The 21,804-nt window shown below is 40.9% G+C and overlaps 1 protein-coding gene across 4 annotated transcripts in view; it reads right to left on the bottom strand.

The window, feature by feature from the left end:
* The window catches only part of Cpne8 (copine 8), a 193,788-nt gene that overhangs the window by 107,831 nt on the left and 64,153 nt on the right, over positions 1–21,804 (bottom strand). For 2 of the 4 annotated variants that reach the window (XM_021183655.3, XM_029469850.2), the window contains exon 6: positions 12,874–12,950. The exons of the other annotated variants lie outside the window; for them this stretch is intronic. In XM_021183655.3, the coding sequence (XP_021039314.1) occupies positions 12,874–12,950 (77 nt within the window). The remainder of the gene's footprint in view (positions 1–12,873; positions 12,951–21,804) is intronic. 4 annotated transcript variants of the gene reach the window in all.

The following is a 21,804-nucleotide window of genomic DNA, read 5'->3' as shown; positions in this document are numbered from 1 at the left end:
CCCTAGGCTTGGAGAAGAAACTAAAAGGCCCCAGCACCAGCCAGAAGAAGAGTCTGCCTTACAGGAAAAGACTTCCCACCATTCTAAGAGCCAATTACAGGTCACCTACCCTGCATATTTCCTGGCTCTTGCCTCTTCTATAAAATTGTAGCACTACCACAAGCAAAATGGAGAAAAACTGGGGGTGGCAGGGGCTGGCGGGTGTTCTCTCCTGGTTTGGAAAAAACTGGAATGCATCTAGTTTCTGTTTCCTAATTCCTTTTGAAATACATGGAAACTGAGTGGTATCCAATTTGATACTAGTGTGACTCAAGAGACTAATGCATGCAAATTCAAATTTGTTACAATCACTGTTTAAATGGGATTGCCTCAGTGAGCTCAGTAGTGCCTGTGTGAGGTTTGTAGAGGACGAAGCATGAGCAATTCTGCTGTTGCTGTTGGCATCAGGACCTCCCAAACCTAGATCACATAGGCTACAGCGGGACCTGACCTGCAGGCCGGTTGCCAAGGCAATAGGCACCATATTCCAGGCATCCACCTGACTCACCTCCCACCTTTACCTGCCTTAAGTCATTTTCTATATAAATAAGGAGAACATCCCTCCCGCCCTCTCTCTCCCCCTCTTCCCTTTCTGTTGCTACCTTGTCTCTCTCACAATCCCAATAAAACCTCTTCCATGTGGAACTGCCTTGGCCTAGTGTGCTGTTGAGATGCCACTGCCATTCTTACACATCAGTTGCTATGTCAGTGTACCTGAACTTCCGGACAGAACACAGAGGTTACAAAGTGTGTGCTGCTCAGTATGTGTAGTGGTTTGAATAGGTTTTGGCCCCAATAAACTCATGTGTTTGAATGCTTGGCCCACAAGGAGCGACACTATCAAGACGTGTGGCCTAGTTAGAATAGGTGTAGCCTTTTTTTGGAGGAACCGTTTCACTGTGGGGATGGGTATTGGGGACTCCTGGAGGTCTCCCTGGAATGAAGGAGAGCCTCCTCCTGCTGAGAAGTCCAAGGAGGAGAGCCTTTTGCCGCTGCCTTTGTACCAAGATACAGGACTCTTCTCTCCTCCAACACTATGCCTGCCAGGATACTGCCATGCTTCCTGCCATGATGATAATGAACCGAAAATATAAGCCAGCCCCAATTAAATGTTGTCCTTCATAAGAGTTGCCTTGGTCACGGTGTCTGTTCCCCGCAATGGAACCCTTTCTAGGACAGAATGAGTAGCTATGGATGGAATATGCCAGTGACCAGTGACAACACCTTCTCATGGCTCAGCAAGCTCTGAAGTCCTTCTAAAGAAACACAAGAGTACATCCAAATACAAGTCTAGCAGGGGAGAGCATGGGAGAGAAAAGAAACACACTGTGTATTAATAGTTCTTAGACGTGTAACTATAGGGGGAAACACATCCTTGCCAAAAGAGCTGTACATTTTAAAATGTAACTTTTTAAAACTAGAGATGGATTTAACTTAATTGTCAGGCATGCACCTTTCCCTACAATATACTGTATTACCAACAAAATTGCAGTTCCAAAAATTATTGTAAGTTGGTTATCAAAGTGAAAATACTAGTAATTTTCACTTTTAAAATGTATCATATGCCTGACAACTGAAAGTAAAATATTCATTTAAATTTTAAACTGTTGTCTACACCAAGAAATTCATTTGTCACACTACACATTTAATATTGGAACCAAATGTGATCTTGTTTTATAGACACAATGTCAGTGTTGACATTGAAAAGAGAAGAAGGCAGACATTGCAATATTATAGAATGGTAATTTTGCATACATCATATGCCAAAAGGGTTTAAGAAGTTATTTTATGTGGCTTTGAGATGAGCTAAACTACCTACATATTTATAGAAATATTAAGCTAATATTACTGAACGCTACTCTCTGCCTAAGTCTTATAGTGATTGCACAAGGGGTTTGATTATCTTAAAATGGCATTGTAATTCCTGAGAAACAACTGTAAGGCTTTTACATGCACAAGAAACCCTGGAGGTGTGGTTCTCTGGTACAGCATCTTCCTACCATGGACAGGAGCCTGAACTTAATCCATAGTACCAGAGAATGTAAAACAAAGTAAAATACTTTGTAAAAATTGCATATAATGTGTCTATCATTCTAATTATTCTCTTTAATAAACATATATTGAATTACTCTCCTTCATAAGACACACAAGTCTGGGGGGAGGGGTGATGTTCTCCTTTTAAGGCTTTTGACAGTTTTTCTTTGGGGATGAGATGGGGAAGTGTTTCACCTCTAGCCTATGCTAAAAAGATGCTCTTGTTTTGTCCCAGTGAGCTACGTGTGTCCTGCTTCACTTAAGAACGAAGACTACGGAGAAGAACGTAACTGATTTCTCTGTTGTCCTGGTTTATTCATAGTTTGGGTTTTTCTGCTTCAGAAAAGACAGTAGAGGACTTAAAGCAAACAGGCAAGATATCAAAGATGGTACACAAGGAGAGGCGCAGACTTTAAAAAGATGCTTGGAGGAGTCTATGCTGTCAAGTACAAATTGCATGCTTATTTCTAAAGCTACAACTGAGGGAATTTGTGCAAAGGACTGAAAGCACTAGAAGGGATTTCCCTTGGAAATGCCACTTTGCCAAGTAGTTATCTTTGTTTGGAACCCTGCATCAGCGCTGACTCCATCTGAATAAGGATCCAATTGCTCTGCTCCTGTGATGACAGAGGTGGGGATCAATACTACTCTCATAGCAGACAAAGGGTTTTCTGAAATGTTGAAGGTTCGTACTTCCTGGAGTGTAGTCTCAGAGTCTGGGACTCTTATCTATTCCTAGAATGACAGTGCAGCCCCGTGAAGGCTACATACACAAAGTCCACCAACCAAACACACAAAATTTAACCTCAGGTTTGATCTCCTCCACAAAGGAGGAGGGGCTGCTTACTAGAACCTTTGAATAAAATAAATAAAACCTCTCCTTAGGGTTGAGGTTGAAATTAGGCATTCCCCTACTCTCTTAAGTTAGTTACTCAATACTGTATAAAACTTTCCTGGTTTGAACTGTTTTTTCTAACAAACCATAGTCAGTTTCCAGACCAAGGTGAATGAACCACTTTGAACATCAAAACTCTGGAATTTTCTTCCACCTTCCTGATAAAATTCATTCCACCAAAAATAGCCTATACACACCAGTCTAAGCTAACCTAATTGCCACTTATAGAGACAGGGATTAGTTTATAAGTGAGGAACTTCGCAAGATCAGGAAAGACTATGAATTTGCACCATTCACACATGGTTCAAATAATTTCTTGGCCAGAATTAGTTTCCACTAAAGTTTTTTAGGTCAACTAGTATTTTATAAAAATCTTTAAAACATTTACCAAACCCACATTTTATCTAACAGAGAAATAAAAAGTCTCACCAGTGTATTATTTGCTTAGAATGGTGGACATTATTTCATTTTTCTCATATCAGAAGGCCTACAGGAGTTACAGTCAAGCCTTATATGATTGAAGGAAATGTCACATCTCTGTCGATGACAGACTAATCCTTCTGGGATTTGTCTCTGATGGTGACATTCAGAGCTATTTTGATGCAAGTAAATTCATTTTGTCCACATTTTGCATGAGCCACGTGTGTTTTCTGCACCTTTCCATCCAGAAGCATTCATCTACATACATGACGCTGGCTATAGGTGCTAGAGTCTCCATAGAGCACAAAGAACAGAGCCAAATGCTGCTGTAAACATCCTGCTGTGAAGACTTGGCTTTTTGAAACAAAAAGCAGCTATACTTGTAGAGCTCTTTCCAGAGTTGGTATAGAAAAATGAGCAGAAAAAATGGCTTCCACTAAATATTAATCTTCTGTCATACATGAGGTTCACAAGCTTGTGGCAGCCACATAGGGAATTGGCAGTAGAATTTACCACTCTCCACCCCAGAAGGACACAAGTTTTGATTACTCTATACAGCTACAGCATCTAATGTCCCTCTGAAATGCATTAATTTTTAATATATTGAATTACGTGGTCTTAGTTTCTTCTGTTGCCCTGATAAAGTTTCCTGACCAAAGCAACTTAAGGGGGAGAGCATCTATTATGCTCACAGATAGGATCAGAACCTCCCATTTCACAGAATTCAAGGCAGCCACTTGAAGCCACTGGTCACAGTACATGCACAGTGCCATGCATTACTGTACACTTGTGTGTATTTCCTATTCTCCTTTCTGTATTTATACAGCCCAAGGCCCCACACACAAGGTATGGGGTCCTCCTACATCAAGTACTGTGATTAAGATAACTTATCAGTCATTCTCAGAGGCCCTCCTCCCAGGTGATCTTAGACTGTGTCACACATGAATGTTACTAATAGGTACATGCATCCGTGGGATCAACGCAAACACAAAGGTTCTTAGCTGACACCAAACTGGAGACAGGTATTCTTTGCAACTGTGTAAGGACATACATCCATCTGACACTACAGGATACTTCACAGCAACCAAATAGCTCTATAAAACACAAATAACAAAATGTGGAACTCATCTCATTACCCCAATTTGACGATCAGGCACACACTACAACCAGACGAAATAACTTTAATACTTAAGATAACAATTTACATAATAAAATCTAGTTTGGTTTCCTATGGTCCTTTCCTTAAGTTTGCTAGATTTCTCCATTAACACAGAGAAAAAGACAAAAGTAAAGGAGGGAGGAAGGGAAGAGAGAGAAAGGCAGGAGGAAGAGAATAACTGATTTGACTTATGAGTTTTCTGCTAAAAGCTACTGGATACTTTTAATAAAGCTACTGATTTTGTGTTTATTGTACCCAGTGTTCTCCAACACAAATTTACCACACAATACATTGCTCTTTCTTCCAATAACTATCCTAAAAATGTATTGTCAGGGTGTTTCAAAATAGGAATTGGAGCTAAGGAATTTAAAGCAAATTTGCTCAAATTACAAACCTGAGAAATTGTGAAACCCAGTTCTGATTACCTCCAAAAAGCTTAGATACACCACCTTCCCTCACAAGGGCTGTATGTTTTCCTCTGCTCCAAATTAACTGTTCGTGTCACTCATGTAACCCACAGCAGTAAAATTACCTTATGTGACAGTTAAGATCTGGCCTGCTGAAAGTCTACTAATTTAAAAGGCTTGGTCTCTAGGGGGCACAGATGAAAACGTGGGGCCTACTAAGGGCCTTTAGGTTATCCTTGTGTGTCTTCAGGAGGATGGTGGAGCCTTGCAACCTTTTTCTCTTTCTTTAGTTTACCAGCTGTATACGAAAGGGCTCTGTATTCTTGCCACAATCTTCTGCCTTTGTACAAACCAAAACAATTTAGCCAATTGATCTCGGAGTGGATTTTTGGCAGGGAAGCCCAGTATCTATTTCCTCGGGTGCTTACTGTGCTAATGGTAGGATAATGGTGGTGGTGTAGAACACCAACTTATGCATCTTGCTGGTGGAAGACCTGAGACTTAACAGCTCTGATTCTAGTACAGTTTATGGGCAATCAAAGTAAATTATAGTGTATAAAAAACATTGAACTAGTGTACTGACTAGTTTTGTGTCAACTTGACACAGCTGGAGTTACCACTGAGAAAGGAGCTTCAGTTGAGGAAATGCCTCCATGAGATCCAACTGTAGGGCATTTTCTCAATTAGTGATCAAGGGGGAAAGGCCCCTTGTGGGTGGGACCATCTCTGGGCTGCTAGTCTTGGGTTTGATAAGAGAGCAGGCTGAGCAAGCCAGGAGAAGCAAGCCAGTAAAGAACATCCCTCCATGGCCTCTGCATCAGCCCCTGCTTTCTGACCTGTTTGAGTTCCAGTCCTGACTTCCTTTGGTGATGAACAGCAGCATGGAAGTGTAAGCCGAATAAACCCTTTCCTCCCCAACTTGCTTCTTGGTCATGATGTTTGTGCAGGAATAGAAACCCTGACTAAGACAACTAGTTTGTTGAGCTTATAGGCAGCATCTTGGATTCTTTCTTAGTACTATTAAAAGACACCACGACCAAAGTAATTTATAAAAGGAAGCCTTTAACTTGGGGCTCATGGTTCCAGAGGGTAGTAGAATTCACTACACTCATAGTGGGAAGCACAGCAGAAGATGGCCAAGCATGACATAGAAAGAATAGCTGAGAATTTAAATCTTTTCCACAAGTGAGAGAGAGAAAGAAAGAGAAAGAGAGAGACAGAGACAGAAACAGACAGACAGACACTGGGGGGGGGGGGCACAGAGTTTTGAAACTCAAACCCCACCCCCCAGTGACATACCTCCTTCAACAAGGCCACACCTCCTAATCCTTTCCAAACAACTCCATCAATGGGGACCAAGAATTCAAATACATGAGCCGGTGGGGTCCATTCTCACTCAAACCACTTCCATCAAATAACACAGTCGCAGACATGTTTGAGATAATGTTACAGCCCAAACGATGTCAAAGCTGGCTATATTTTCGCATGTAGAAAATTAGTGTGGTCTTTTCTTAATCTAAGGTTTTTAAAAGTTCGCCTTCTAGACAAGCTGTCCCCATTTTAGCCCCACCTCCTCCTTCCCTTCCCTTCCCCCTCCTCCTCTCACAGGGATAGGTGATCTCCACAGACATTCACAGACAACACACAGAGGAGTCCTCACTGGAGTCAGATCAACATGCCAACACTGACAAGCTGAACTTCAGATGCTGTCAGGCTCTCTCTGTCTTGGTTTTCTGGTCCCTCAGCTTCCTGTAAACTTTGTCCTTTGCCCATCGGCCTAGGCAACAACTAGGAATCCTTCATCCCATGGATAGCCTCAGTCTGTTCTTCAAGTACCACTTGCCTCAGGGTCCCACCTTGGGCCCTCCACAGCTCCCTTGCCACCCTAAGAACCTCCCTTCATCTTCTACCCAAACCGAGTGCCTGGACCACAAGCTACTGCTTTCCAGAACGTTTTCTTTATGCTTCCTTCAACTCAACCAGCAACTGGTACATTACCACAAGGCCTCATTTCCCTTCCAGGACCTGCTTTCCTGCCACTGACCCATGCACTCTGGTCCCCTGTCCTTATGCAGATGTACTTGTGCCTGGGCTGAAAGGGACAAAACCAGAAAGCCTATTGCTTGAGGAACATAATCCATACATTCCGCACAGAAGATGGGAGCAATCATTCTTAAATGGGAGCTGACTCTAGCTGTTTTCTAAGCTGTCTGAATCCATCGATAACCTTACAGAGAGGAAGGAAAGCTCTGAGACCATTAGGGAGAAAGTTGGAGCCAATCTAACAGCTGCAAAACAAACCAAACAACAACAGCAACAACAACCAACCACAGAGCTGAGTGGGAGCGATGCTAATTAATTGCTAATTAACTGCTAAGGAGAGGGGCCAGGAGTCACAGAGACCCAGCAAAGGCAAACAGCACATCACCAAAAAATGTGTAGTAATAAATATTTGGTGAATGAATATAGCCTATCCAACAAAAGAAGCTTTCTGGGAGCTGCAAAAATGATAAACTGCTAACAAAATGAAAGCAAAAGTTTTGAATACCAAATCACTTCACTTCAGTTCTTAGAGTCTATTTTTTAAATAACCATTTTTATAAAAAAAAAAAAAAAAAAAAAAAAAAGAGCCGAAGACTTTCAATGATGGCTATAACTAAAGCTCAGAAATACAATAGTTACGTTGAAATTCTAATTATGATTATTCAGTAAGACACGTGGCTACATACAAGTAGGCTTTCTGCCTTTGTGACAAACCTGCCTTAGTTGTCAAAAGTTTGATTAATGAATAATTTAGAATGCTACTTTGTCTTCTCTAAATCCCCAAATTTTAGTTATTATTCATTTAAAAGTGCTTGTCTCATGAGGTTTTGATAACTCAGCTGCAATTAGGAAGCTGGCAAAGAGTCCGCTGAACATTTTATCAGCATACAAACCAGGCCATTTAGAGGGAAGAGAACAAGAGGGTGCTCTGAATAACTTAGAATATAAACAGGGAAACTAGAAGATAAACCTCTGATCTAAGTGAACTAGTAAATAAATGTTAAGCTATTTGGATGATGCAATTTAAGATAAATAACATATGAGACAACAGGAAGAGTTTGAAAATTCAGGATGAATCAATTTTGTTTGCTGTGGGAGTACTTCCTACCTCAGGAGGTACTCTGCGCTGCATTTCAAAAGCATGTGTTCAGCAGCATGGGGAAGACTGCCAGAGTCCTTCACACAATTGCAATGGAGCTGCCTGCAAGCAGGAAAATGCACAGACCCCCATCTCTAGCCCTAGCCTTGAGGAAATGCCTGAAACGCTGTTCATTTTGAGTGGCTGCCTGGTCAGGGTGGGGGAAGGTGGTCCAAGAGAGAGGGGGTGATAGAGAACAGAAACTCACTTCTCTTCTTAGGAGTCTGTGATCTCTCCTGTGTAAACCACAACATCTATGGCACACTTTGTAAGTTCCAGTTTTATATACCACATGATGAGATGCACTCTCTTTAAAAGCTGTGTGTGTGGCAGAACTAACTTCCTATCAGAGAAGCGCTTTTCTGACTCTGTATTATTAATATTTTCTTGCCTTCATCCTTCCGTGCACATCCACTCTCTTCTACTAAAAGCAACATGTCTATAATCCCCAACCTTTTTCATCTCTAGGGGATATTTTTTTCCCTCCTGTTAGATGGACTCATGGGAAATGGGAAAAGACATGGAAATGATGTCATTGGATCAGCAAGGATGGGTATGGACCTGGGAGAGGATGTCGAAGGACCAGCTCCTCTGGAGAATGCCTTGATGGTAGAGGCAGCCCAGGAAAGGTGTGTCCCTGGCTTTCTCAATACGTTTTCAAACAAGCTAACTTTCCTTTGAGACTGAGTAATGGAGTAAAATGTTGTCTGTCTAGAAGCTGCATTGTTAACAGAAGACTCTGAACTTCAACTGTAGCCCATGGAACTTGTTTCCTAACTATCCGTACCCTCCAGACACATGCATCTCTCACAGGTACAGATTTTCAGAAAAGCCAGCCTGTTTTTGAGCAGGCGGACCCGAGACTACCTATTATTGTTTGTTCCAATCCCTTGTTCACCTGAGGTGAAGCAATGAATGAGACCATAGAAGGTGAGAGTGTTACCCGGTACTTCTCTGACAATACCTAGCAAAAGTAGCATTCCACTAGCAAGCTAATCCAATGTGGCTTTATTCTCTGCTGACTTACTGTGGCTCAGCTCCCTCAAGGTACTTAACACCTTCAATTCACCTCAGACACCGCCTTCCTGCAATTTCTACAGTTTTATTTCTTGTTTCCTTTCTTTTGTGACCAGTCTCTGTGATGTTCAAATTCTGGATTTCATTACCCACTTCTACCGGTGATTGTTGCCTGGCCCACTTTCTTAGAAAACTCTCGGATTCTCACACTTAAACAAGAAGCCTGTTGTGGCAACGTTTTCTGAATGCTTGCCTGAGAGAACTGATCAGTAAGGACACATGTATACTCAGACATTTGAGAAAACCATACTGTTTTCTGTAACCTACACACAACATGGACACAACAAAGTTGTCTGCATTTTCCAAATCCCATAAAACACAATGATTGGAATCCACACTCATCGTATCTAAGGCCCTGCCTTATTAGCTGCCCAGCCTCAGTACCACTTAGCAAACCCAATAGACAACTAACTCCACAAAACCAATGCAACTCAATAGCTACTGAATCCTCTCTACATCTGAATAGTGTTGCAATCGTTACCCTACCTCCTCTTACCTCTTAGCGTGAATTGACATTTGTTGGTCTCTTCGAATAGGAATTTCAAGTCACCTGAACTAAGGGAACAGCCTGATGCTATGCTGTAGTCATTACACACCTCAATGAATACAATCATCTCAACTTAAAAAAAAAAAAAAAAAGATGACTAAGAACTCATGAAAAGGCTTTGCAATTAAAGCGTGTTTTAAAATTGGAATGATGGTTGCCTTTTACGGAGGAAACTAAAACGTTACAAATTTTCCAATAAGATCAACCACTTTAAATTATGATTGCCAGTTTATAAAAAGCACCATTGCCATTTCTCTCATCTGAAATGAAAACTTTACTGTGAATGCTTTCTCTTGAAAAATATAAAAGATACATTGTGTAATGGGTTTTTTTTTTAATTGAGAAAACAAAGTTAGATTTCATGCTATTCTAGGAACCCTTATGCATGCTAAAAGTTGTTTGGCAAGGACATGATATAACAATTAAAGGCACTCGACACTGTCTATTTTGAACCTTACTTTACAGCTTTCTGTTCAATGGCATATTGGGTAGTTTTATTTTGTAAAAGAATCTTACATTATACCCAAGCTAGCCTGGAACACTCTCATTCTGTACCCTAGGCTAGGCTGCAACACTCTCATTACATATCCTAGGCTAGCCTGCAACACTCTCATTCTGTACTCTAGGCTAGCCTGGAACACTCTCATTCTGTACCCTAGGCTAGCCTGCAACACTCTCATTACATATCCTAGGCTAGCCTGCAACACTCTCATTCTGTACCCTAGGCTAGCCTGCAACACTCTCATTACATATCCTAGGCTAGCCTGCAACACTCTCATTACATATCCTAGGCTAGCCTGGAGCACTATTATTATTTACCCTAGGCTAGCCTGGAAACTTTCATTACATATCCTAGGCTAGCCTGGAACACTCCTTTGTTTATCCTAGGCTAGTCTAGAACACTCTCATTACATATCCTAGGCTAGCCTGGAGCAATCTTATTATTTACCCTAGGCTAGCCTGGAACACTTTCATTACATATCCTAGGCTAGCCTGGAACACTCCTTTATTTATCCTAGGCTAGTCTAGAACACTCTCATTACATATCCTAGGCTAGCCTGGAACACTCCTTTATTTATCCTAGGCTAGTCTAGAACACTCTCATTACATATCCTAGGCTACCCTGGAACACTCCTTTATTTACCCTAGGCTAATCTAGAACACTCTCATTACATATCCTAGGCTAGCCTGAAGCACTATTATTATTTACCCTAGGCTAGCCTGGAACACTTTCATTACATATCCTAGGCTAGCCTGGAACACTCCTTTATTTATCCTAGGCTAGTCTAGAACACTCTCATTACATATCCTAGGCTAGCCTGGAACACTCCTTTATTTATCCTAGGCTAGTCTAGAACACTCTCATTACATATCCTAGGCTACCCTGGAACACTCCTTTATTTACCCTAGGCTAATCTAGAACACTCTCATTACATATCCTAGGCTAGCCTGAAGCACTATTATTATTTACCCTAGGCTAGTCTAGAACACTCTCATTACATATCCTAGGCTAGCCTGGAGCACTATTATTATTTACCCTAGGCTAGTCTAGAACACTCTCATTACATATCCTAGGCTAGCCTGGAGTGCTCTTATTATTTACCCTAGGCTAGCCTGGAACACTCTCATTACATATCCTAGGCTAGCCTGGAACACTCCTTTATTTACCCTAGGCTAGTCTAGAACACTCTCATTACATATTCTAGGCTAGCCTGGAACACTCCTTTATTTACCCTAGGCTAGTCTTAATCCTTGGCACTCCTCTTCCTCCCTTATGCTCTATTCCTGGCTTTATTAAACACACTAAACTGAGACTAAATACATTTCACTACTAAGCACCAAAGTCCCATAACTAGATGGAAATGAATTATGCATAACAGGAATATTTAAAGGGAAACAGTTAAATCAACATATTTGGTAATGATTTCATATAAAAATAATGGTAAATAAATGAAGTTATAATGACTAGACACCCCTAGTTTATTAGCTAAGAGGTTTTGTCTAACACCGGCATACACACTGAGTCAAATTTTATACAGAAACACAAGAAATAGGAAATGGCGTGTTCATGTACCTGAGGCTAAAGAAGAACAGATCCATTTTGACCATATTTATTTTTTGAGTTTGAGAATAAATAAGACAGGGGTTAAATTTTTCCTAAAGTTTAGGCTTCGTGGCTAGTTCTCAGTTGCTGAACATTTTTTTCCTAGATCTCCTGATTTTTAGAAATCAGATAAATGAATTGATCAGAACCACACACTGCTTCCTCCAACCAGCTCTTACAAGCAAAAACAATTATGGAATTCCCATCTATTGGGCACTGGGGGTGGTGGGGTGGTAGCCTCTTCAATTCAGAGTGGCCATTGACACAGAATGTGGCTGGTCGCTCTTACCCCAGGGAAGGAGGGACAAGCATAAATGTAATCAGACCTTCACTTGAGACTCCAGCCCCTTCACCTGGTCCCACAAGTGACACACACTGCTGTTCCAGCTGCAGGTGGTCTCGGGAGGGGCTGGATGCACAGGATTTGGTACAGCATTTGTAAGTCTCCACTGAGGTGGGACTTCTCTTTGGCTTGGCTGTTCGGGCATCACTGGAAATCTGTAAGTATCACCAGCCCATGTTTCTGTAAGCCTGACAAACTCATCGGTTCACTGGCAATCTCTTTGGTTTGTCATTGATGCTCTATTGGAATGAGCAGGTTGTTTGTATCCCCCCACCCCTACCCTTGGGAAAGTCATGTAATGACTAACTATTAAAATCTCAATAATGCCAAGTACACTTATCGAACAAACGGTTTGAAAGCAGTGCTATGCATACTTCCTGTCTTAAAGAAATGTCTTGTTTCCCATAAAAGTATTAAATCCAGCAATTTAAAGTACATTTCCTTTCAAATCCGATCAATTCATCATCTGAGAATGTTTTGCGCATACATATGGCTGCTGATGCACATTCGTTACTAAGATGTCAAAAGTGGTCACTGGAAGAGAAAATCCCAATAAAAAATTTAAAACTCTCTTTTGTTCTACAACCATATATATTCATGAGTTCCAACCTGCTAACACAGAAACGCCAGAGATGACATGTCACTGTCTGAATTAAAAAGTACTTACACTATTGGCTTTTCCAGGCGACTTCCCTGTGAACCAACAATCTCCCCCAATGTACAAAACACTTGTCCCAGAAAGTCCTAAAATAGATAAGAGGATTAAAGCTCATATATTCTCACACTGATGTGCAACAGATATTTCGTGCATCACTTTTGCATTGCTTTCAGTACTGAAATACAGAATTCTCAATTCCAAAAATAAAATAAGCCCAATATGAGTCGACTTAGGCATGTCACTCTCCTCCAAGTTCACACGCTATGTCATACTTCAGTCACAGAACCAGTTTGCTGTTTTGAGCTTCCAGGTCCTGCAGTGTCACAAGACCCACTGCTCTGCCACTGTCTAGATGCACGCACTGAGAGAGCAGAGCGGGTGTCAGGAAGAAGCCCCATGCTCCAGGATAGCCTGGATGCTTTCTGAGATCTTCGCTGTCCTAACAGCTCTGCAGGGCAGAGCTTCGTACAATGAATGGCTCAAGGGAAGCTCTGTGAATGATGTACAGACACCAAATATGACGTTTCATTTTTTTTTCCCAGTAAAATAAGTCTACAAATCTACTTGTTAAATGTGCAAGGTGTGGTACTGAGTTCACTAAAGTTTCAGAAAAAATAACTTTTCAAATTAAGAAAGAAAGAAAAAGAAGCCAACTCATGCTACAGATAAGTAAACTGGTGTTTGAAGTAGGCAACTTGCTTAGAACCGTGCTGAAAACCCAGAAGATGAATGCGAAGCTCGTTAGGGCACTATGGCCAGCCATGCGCTGAGAGTGGGAGCTCTGGACTCAGGTACACAAAACGCCAACGGGCCACAGAAATAAAATCCCTCATTACTCAGTGAGGGGAAAACAGGAAAATGCGGTGGATGGCGTTCTAAGTCCAAATAGGAGTTTTCCTCGTGTAGATTAGGAAGGAAGCCTTGAGAGGCACTTGGGGTCACACTGAACTGTTAATCCTAGAGGAAAGATCAGACTACACGTGTGCAAAGAAACGAACTCAAGTATGGAGGAGTGGAGGTGAGGAGCCCGGATCAGGAAGAACTCTCTAGGCTGGACAAGTGGAAGCAAGCAGGCAGTGTAGGTCAGTGAGGGACACGATCAGAGCAGAGAGTCCGGTTAGGACAGCACGCCTCTACTACTTGCTCAGATCACCGGCTCGTGACAGCAAAGGTTTTGCACTCAGGAGAGGACAGTCGCTAATATTAAGCAAAGTGATATAAGATCCAAGCCAAGGTTGCAATGAGTGGTGGGAAACAGATTTGGTGAACTGGCCCTGTGTGTGGCAGGGCCTGGAGGCAGAGCGGAGCAGTCCATTGACCCAAAAATTCACTGGAAATCTAGAACTTGATAACATATAAAGGGCTGTACTATCTTAAAAATGCAGGTCTTTTAAATTTTGTTTTTTAGTGCACAAAACAACTGTAATCCTTATTATAAATTATTAATTGTTAAACTCATATTTAAATTGAAAATCATTAGCATATTGTGTCGATTTCAATATATATTTAAAATACATGAGAAGTGGAATAAAGCTAAAGCTATGTACAGCTGAATACTTGGCTTTCCAAATGCTTGGTATTTGGAGAATCAGCTACAGAAAAAAAAAATTATGGAGCACTCTAGAACTGTTTACTAAGAATATTTATATCAATGACCTACAGCAAACACATTAGGTGGATTCTGTCAATGGACTAGGTAGGATCAGAAAAAGCTGTAAATTATTGCACAAGAGAACACAATAGATATAGGTGGCAGTGTACACACCTACCAGCAAACAGGGGAGCACCATTATGTTAATAGACGGAAAATCCAACTAGTTAAATCAATAAAATGTGTGCTACTACCTACACTGTGAATCTATGAGAATCCTGCTTCCTCATCCCATCCCATGTTCACAGCATCCCTGGGTGTGTCCTGCATTTCTGAGTGTGCACCATTCTAAATCGAGCAAGACATTCACTACTCAGCACACGATATTTACTAAGCAGTCACGAGGTGGGAGACTTCTATTCAATGTGTGTTTTAGCTGGCTTAATGGCTCACATCTGCTATGCATTTCTACAGTGCACCCATGTGTAAATAATTAGTGTCTTTCGGTGGGTATTTTTAGTTTTTTTTAGGGGTTTTTTTGGCTGTAGGTAGAGATGGAAATAAAAACAAGCTACACCACAAACTGTCTCACTGTGTCTTAGGCTGGTGCCGTGTGACCCAGTTGTGGAATCATTATAATTAGATGATATTTCCAGGAATAAATGCAGCCTCTTCTACAACGCTACGCCCCTACAGACCAAATCTAGCCTGGAGAATCTTAGGCGGCTGAGAAATGCTTTAATGTAGAACATAATAATGACTACTGGATTCTCCCTAAAAGGACAATGAGAACAGTAAATACCTATTAAATTCATTATTTTATAATTTATATGGGTTCATAATATAAATTACACAGAAACTCATTCTGTTCATACCTAGGATTCATTGAAACTTAAAATATTTTCTTAAATAATCCTCCCAGGAATACATGCGGTAGGAATTATTATGTCCATTTTGTAGATCGGACTACTGAGGTATAGAAACATCGTTCAGTTTGTGTATGAGTGCAGACAACAAAGACCTTTGTGATTCTATTCAAAGGTAGTATGTTATATTTTAAACTCACTGATTGTATGTGTGTGTGTGTGTGTGTGTACGCTCACACCATAGTATGTATGTGGAGATTGGAAGATAGTTGAAAAGAATCCTTTCCCGTTTGCTGTCATGTAGGTCCCAGGGCTGTCCTGGCAGCAAGCTATTACCAGCTATTACCCTCAATATACTGATGGCAAAAAATAAAGGCAAGAGCAAAACAGGAAGGAGAGGAGAGGTGAGAGCAGCAAGGGGTGAATAAGAGCAAGAATAAAAAGCAGTGGCTAACTAGCCAGTGGATGTGCTCAGACTATCCCCGCAGCAATCTGCATCTACATTTGTTACTACTGAATGACTCAACCTGAGTCCTGTTAATTATACACAAGCCCACTGTTTCTCTCTTCCGTCTTAGGTCTAGACACAGCATCATATTCTTATTCTTCTGATTCATTGTTTTAATTATTTCTTAAGTATGAAGAACTGGTGTGTTCTGTTGCCTAAATTGTATCTCATGTTGTAGCTTGAGACTTGTCTGCCTTCTCTACTGTCATTTCGCTTCTGCCCTGAGCTTTAGAAATTTTACACATAGGAAAAGAAAGCTCTAGGAACAGGGAGATGGCTCAGAGAGTGCGCGCACGCGCACCCCCCCCCCCCACACACACACACACTACATAAATAAAAAAATATTTTTAGATGTTAAAGGGAAACTTTGCAGTAAAAGAACTGATTTGTTTAGGTACAAACACTAATGGTTCCTATATATGATTTATTTGATTGTCACACACACACACACACTCAGTGAGTTTACAATATGACATAATACCTTTGAATAGAATCACGAAGGTCTTTGTAGTCTGCACTAATACGCAAACTGAACCATGTACCAATGTCCCTATAGCTCAGTAGTCTGGTCTACAGAATGGACATAATAATTCCTACCGCATGTATTCCTATATAGATAATATATGCAAGGCACTTGGAATATTTACGTCTGGAACATAATCCTCCTGTCCCCTGGCTAAATCATTGTTACATACTAATAATACACGACTTGCTACAAGAACCCAATACTGGGATACTTCTACAACTACCTAAATAAAATATCTTCAGTTCCAATTCCAGTCATCCAAGGTCACTGAAAGTGCTCTGATGCAATGGAGCTGTGCCTTACACATTAACTCATCCTTCATGGTATTCACATAAACATAGAGAAGGACGTTCAGAGACCACTAGCTCAGCGAACCCAGAAGTATTACCTGAAAGACGTTTCCGACGTTTACTACTAACACACACAGCATATCACAAACCTAATCCTAAGCAACCTCACGAGCATCTCACAGCCTGACATCTTTCTCTCCACAGTTCTACTTACAATAACTTTGAAATGGTTTTTCCTACTTTATTAAGGGTTGATGAAAATCTGCATACATAATTTCCCTAATTAATGGGTGATTTAGGTTAAAAGTCATTCAGTGTTGTGTTGATGGTCCACTTTAATTCCACAAAGTCACTGGGGACAGTCAACTGCTCATGCATGGCCTAACCGTTGGATGTCTTCACATTGAGTTGTGATTTGCTTTTATACATTTTTGAGATCATGTAACTAATTTTTAACACATCTATACAAATAGTCGAAGAAAAACTGGATGTTAAAAATATCCTGCCTTTGTAGTATGTTTTAACTTAATGCAGTAAAATTGAGGAACTGAAAATTTCTACCCAAAAAGGTCATATCACTGGTGTTACCTGCTAACACTCATTGCTGGAATGCCTTTCTAATATTTCCAAATTAATTTCAATTTATTTTATTTTATTTTATAAATTGCATAAATGACAATGGTGAGTGAGTTGTTAGCTATATCATGCACTGATTTATTATGGCAATCACTTTTAAGAGCCAAACCAAGCAGTACGTTGTCTCAGTAGTGATTCCTGGTTTTAAGTGATTATTGCCTCGGTTGTATCATTTGGGACGTGAGAAAGTTCACCATGGAACAAGTGAGCTCAATATTTTAATAGAAATAACTGGTTGCAGTTTAACAATAGAGCAACACGGATTTTTGTCTTCAGACCCAGGGTTTTTACCTTTAATAAAAGATCATTGATGAACCACAGCAGTTGAGTCCATTCTTCCCAATGTTCTAACAAAAACCTCCAAACTAACTTACAGAGAAAAGTTCGAAAATCTTCCCCAACTAAATTTATCTATTTACCCTTTGGACTGATGATTTTCAAGGTATTTTTATCATTATAAGAGGACACATCAAGGTAGTTAATTAAGCTACTGACTGAAAATTAAGGTTTCAACAAATTGGCAGTCACTGATTAAAGCCAATCATTTTTTTAAAAAAATCAACACAAATACATAACATACATTTTAAAAAGCAATAAAATTCACACGTAGCAGAACCTCCATGTGTAAAATAGTACACATGGAAACAGTGTAAACAGCACCTCCTGGAAACATATTATCTTCAATAAAACACTAATTCTCAACTAAGCTATTTGAAAAGTAACATGCTGTAGTTCATTTTCTCACCAGCAGTAACAAGCAAATATCTAAAAGACTAAGACTAACATGGAATATTGACTAATAATTGTTCAGTATGAAATGCTTTAGTGTTAGTTACTAAGTAATAGTATTAAATATTACATAAAATCATCATGAGGACCTCTATTGATACTAAATCCTGAATAAAAGCCAATTTTCCACATAAACTATGCCAGCTCATCCAAATTAATATGGACCTGAGTCACAATCACGCAGTCAGGATCAGGCAAGAATTCTATGACTCAGAATGTAAGGCACATTCTAGAAGACTGAACTCACACGGGGAGAGGAAATCTAACCCACATATAGAGTAGCAACCATTCAGGTGTGATCTAGTGAGGCTGGGTCTCATCAGCTAACATGCATCAGGAAGCTTTTATCCCCCAGACAGCAAAGGATAACAGGGGGGACAGTTATACAGAGACTCTTTCAATGGTGCACATAAAGAACAGATCTGAGAGCTACACTCCTCTGTAGGTGTAAGGTGCAGTTGGGAAAATGACAGTAGTGTGTTCGCTCTCAACTCCCCACCCCCAGCAGATAAGAGCCCATCACAGAAAGCAATGACTTCAACAGGCAGAGAACTGACCGTGAGTGCCTGCCCCAACTTATATTTCAACAACCCCTACACCTAGGGTGAGAGAACATTGCAGAAGAGGGGAGAGAAAGATAGTAAGAGCCAAAAGAAAAGGAAGTCTGCTGTGAGGTTGTGTCTTCTATATATGAGAGGGACACTACACCCGTGACATCTCAACAGAACCACTACCTAAACCATGACAAACCAGAAAGAATGAAAACATGGATGACACGCCAACATGAATTGGGAAAATCTGACCACATCTCGCCCATACATGAAGAAGAACAGGGAATTATCAGTTGCTGAGAAGGACTAGTCATCCCCAGAATAAACCTCTTCTATGGATCCAATACCAAGTGGTAAGCCCTAGAAATATATGCGTACAAGAAGCATTAAACAGACCCAGCAGCTTGTATTCACATATTTATTCACACATGAGTGTACACATGTACACACATGCATATAATAATTGAAGAAAAAAAGAGGCCATGAATTTGAAAAGGAGTGGATACAGAGACATGGGAGGAGTTGAAAGGGAAAAATGAATTAATAAATATTTTTCAAGTATCTGAAATGTTGGGGGACCAAAACGAGTTAGAGGGAGCAAAGAGGGTAGAGAAGAGACAAATACTGTGGGATCATGGATGAAATCCTCCAAAAGTCCCTGATTAACGTGAAGGAGAGAACCAGACAAATGTGGGAGACAGAAGCTTACAGGTGGAAAACTCTCAAGAGCAGCATTGTTCTGGAGACAAAAATGCAGATGAGTCAACAAGGGTACCTGAGGGGAAGAAAGCAAGGGGATGGAGCAGAACAAACAAGGAGGTGGAAAGCACCGGGTGGGCTGGAACCAGACAGAGGCAACAGGTAGCAACAGGCTTTGAAAATGATGATTGTAGCTAACCTTCCTCTACAGAACTTCTAAAAGCTCAGTTCACTCAAGAACCTGGCCTCTCCTTTTCTCCATTTGTATTCTCTTTAAAGTAGCCTAAGTCCTAATACTCTCGACTGGTATTTTCCTGAACCCTGCCTCTAGTCTCTGAGCACCACCTAGCCAATATGTGCATTTAAAGGCTTACCGAGTGTCAAGTCAAAGTTAGCATCAACTTGGTCTCACCACCCAGGTCTCACCCCACATCCCTGGCCTCAGACACCTCTGCAGTCGAATTCACTGTTTACCTAGCTATACTATATCTCACCAATACTCAAGAGAGCCGAGCAATGTCTCTTATTTCACAGCCAATAGGGAATTCATCTATAATCAAACAGCCATGATAGAGATAGATTCCAGCTGGGATTGTTTCTTCTCATTTCAGTGGCTTTAATTGTCAGATGTGACTCATGCAGTCCAACGACAACTGTTATCCTTGGTTCCGATTTTGCATCTCTGACCTCATTCTTCACTTCGGCAGGCGAGCATCATTGAAATGCATAAATCAAACCACATCGCTCTCCAGTAGCATACAACAACAAAAATTTAGACCTCTTAGGGGCATGGCCTGTAAATCTCTACATCCCATATGTATATGCCCATTTCAACACTGTCACAGGGCCACAGTATACACTACATCCCTTTCTCAAGGGACTTCATATTGCCTCTCCCTTTTGTTTTGAAATTCTGCCTTGCTAAGCTTTTCGGCATCTCCCCTCTGCTCTCCTGTAAACTATTTACTCAGTAAGCACATACTCATGAGAATGATGGTCCTGCCACATTGCCTGGTAAAGGGGAATCTCTAGGGGCTTCCTGAAGTTTTCCTGGGGATGAGCTCTGGAGAGGGCTAGCCTGAACTTGTTTCTCTTCAGGGCCTCCGAATCCCTGTCAGTTGCCATGATGGAACTAAATGTCACTGCTTCCTACCCAAACTTTCCCATTCTTTCTTCCCTGTGTGACTTTAGCCGGATTTTGGTTTACTTTTGGCAGGGGTTAAGTCTCAGAAATGAGAAAAGGCACCACCGCACTTGGCTTTACCTTCTAATGAGAGAAACTTGTCCTGTCTGTGAACCTGTTCTTAAGAGAAAACACACATCATGGCCCAAGCATTCAATTTTCAAATGAAACTATAATATAAAATTAACCTACAGAAGGAAGTTTGTTTGCAGAACAGTTAGGGAAAGCAAGAAAGACCACGGAAGCCTACCTGGGAGGTTAGTGATGAGTGGCCAAAGGAAGCCAGAGAACTATTACCACATCTGAAACTGAAGAATTTCAGTGCTACCTTCTGAAGTTCAGCAAGAAAAAAAAAATCATTTTGGTTTGCCTCTCGGCTACCCATTGTTACATTTGGCACAGGGACAAGAATCCTAGACATACCAACTATGAACCTATTCTTAACCCTTTCATGGATTGCTGAGCTGATAAGATTAAATTATGTAAATGAACATGTGGGCTGTAGCTCTGCCAACAACGTTAAGATAAATGGGCTTGCAAGTTCATCAAAGAATGATATCCTTTATTCATACTAGCTAATGCCCGTGGAAGAAAATATTTTAGCGAAAGTATTTATTTGGAGACCCGTGAATCAATCACATGATGAAATGAGAGCCTGGATTTCATCACCCTTCACTTGGATTCAGTATTTCCCCCACTGCAAGCTTTCCAACTGCCAGAGAAACTCATTAAAATTCCACCTGTTTCATGTAACAACATTCCAAATCAAAGCTACAGGTCTACTTTCTATCTCCATTTTCCCTGATGGTATTATGAGTTTTCTTATTTTGGGGGTCAGCTCCTCACTGTGTCGCTGGCTTGAAACTACTACCCTTAAATTTCCAGAGACTGAGGACTGGAATGTCTATAACATGTGGTACCACGTCCTGCTAAAAGAGATTTCTAAATCCCAGCACTTGGGAGGCAGAGGCAAGCGGATTTCTGAGTTTGGGTCCAGCCTGGTCTACAAAGTGAGTTCCAGGACAACCAGGGCTACACAGAGAAACCCTGTCTCGAAAGAACCAAAAAGAGAGAGAGAGAGAGAGAGAGAGTTCTAACCCAGGATCCTTAACTAACCGATGACAAACACAGTCATCCTGAAAAGGAAATCTTCCCCCCAAGTCATCAAAATTAATATTTCAAAACCAATGATTTAAAAAAATCTGTTTCCAAGAAATGATTTGTGGCCAGATCCCTTTTGCAAAACAACAACTAGGTGAATCCATCCGCATGGGGATTTGTGCACTTAGCAGTGCTCTCTA

The sequence above is a fragment of the Mus caroli genome, unplaced genomic scaffold, assembly GCF_978045245.1.
Source record: "Mus caroli unplaced genomic scaffold, Mus_caroli_1 scaffold_16, whole genome shotgun sequence".
Taxonomy (NCBI): Eukaryota; Metazoa; Chordata; class Mammalia; order Rodentia; family Muridae; genus Mus; species Mus caroli.
The sequence above is the reverse complement of the archived record's forward strand: the minus strand, read 5'-3'. Positions and strand labels throughout refer to the sequence as shown.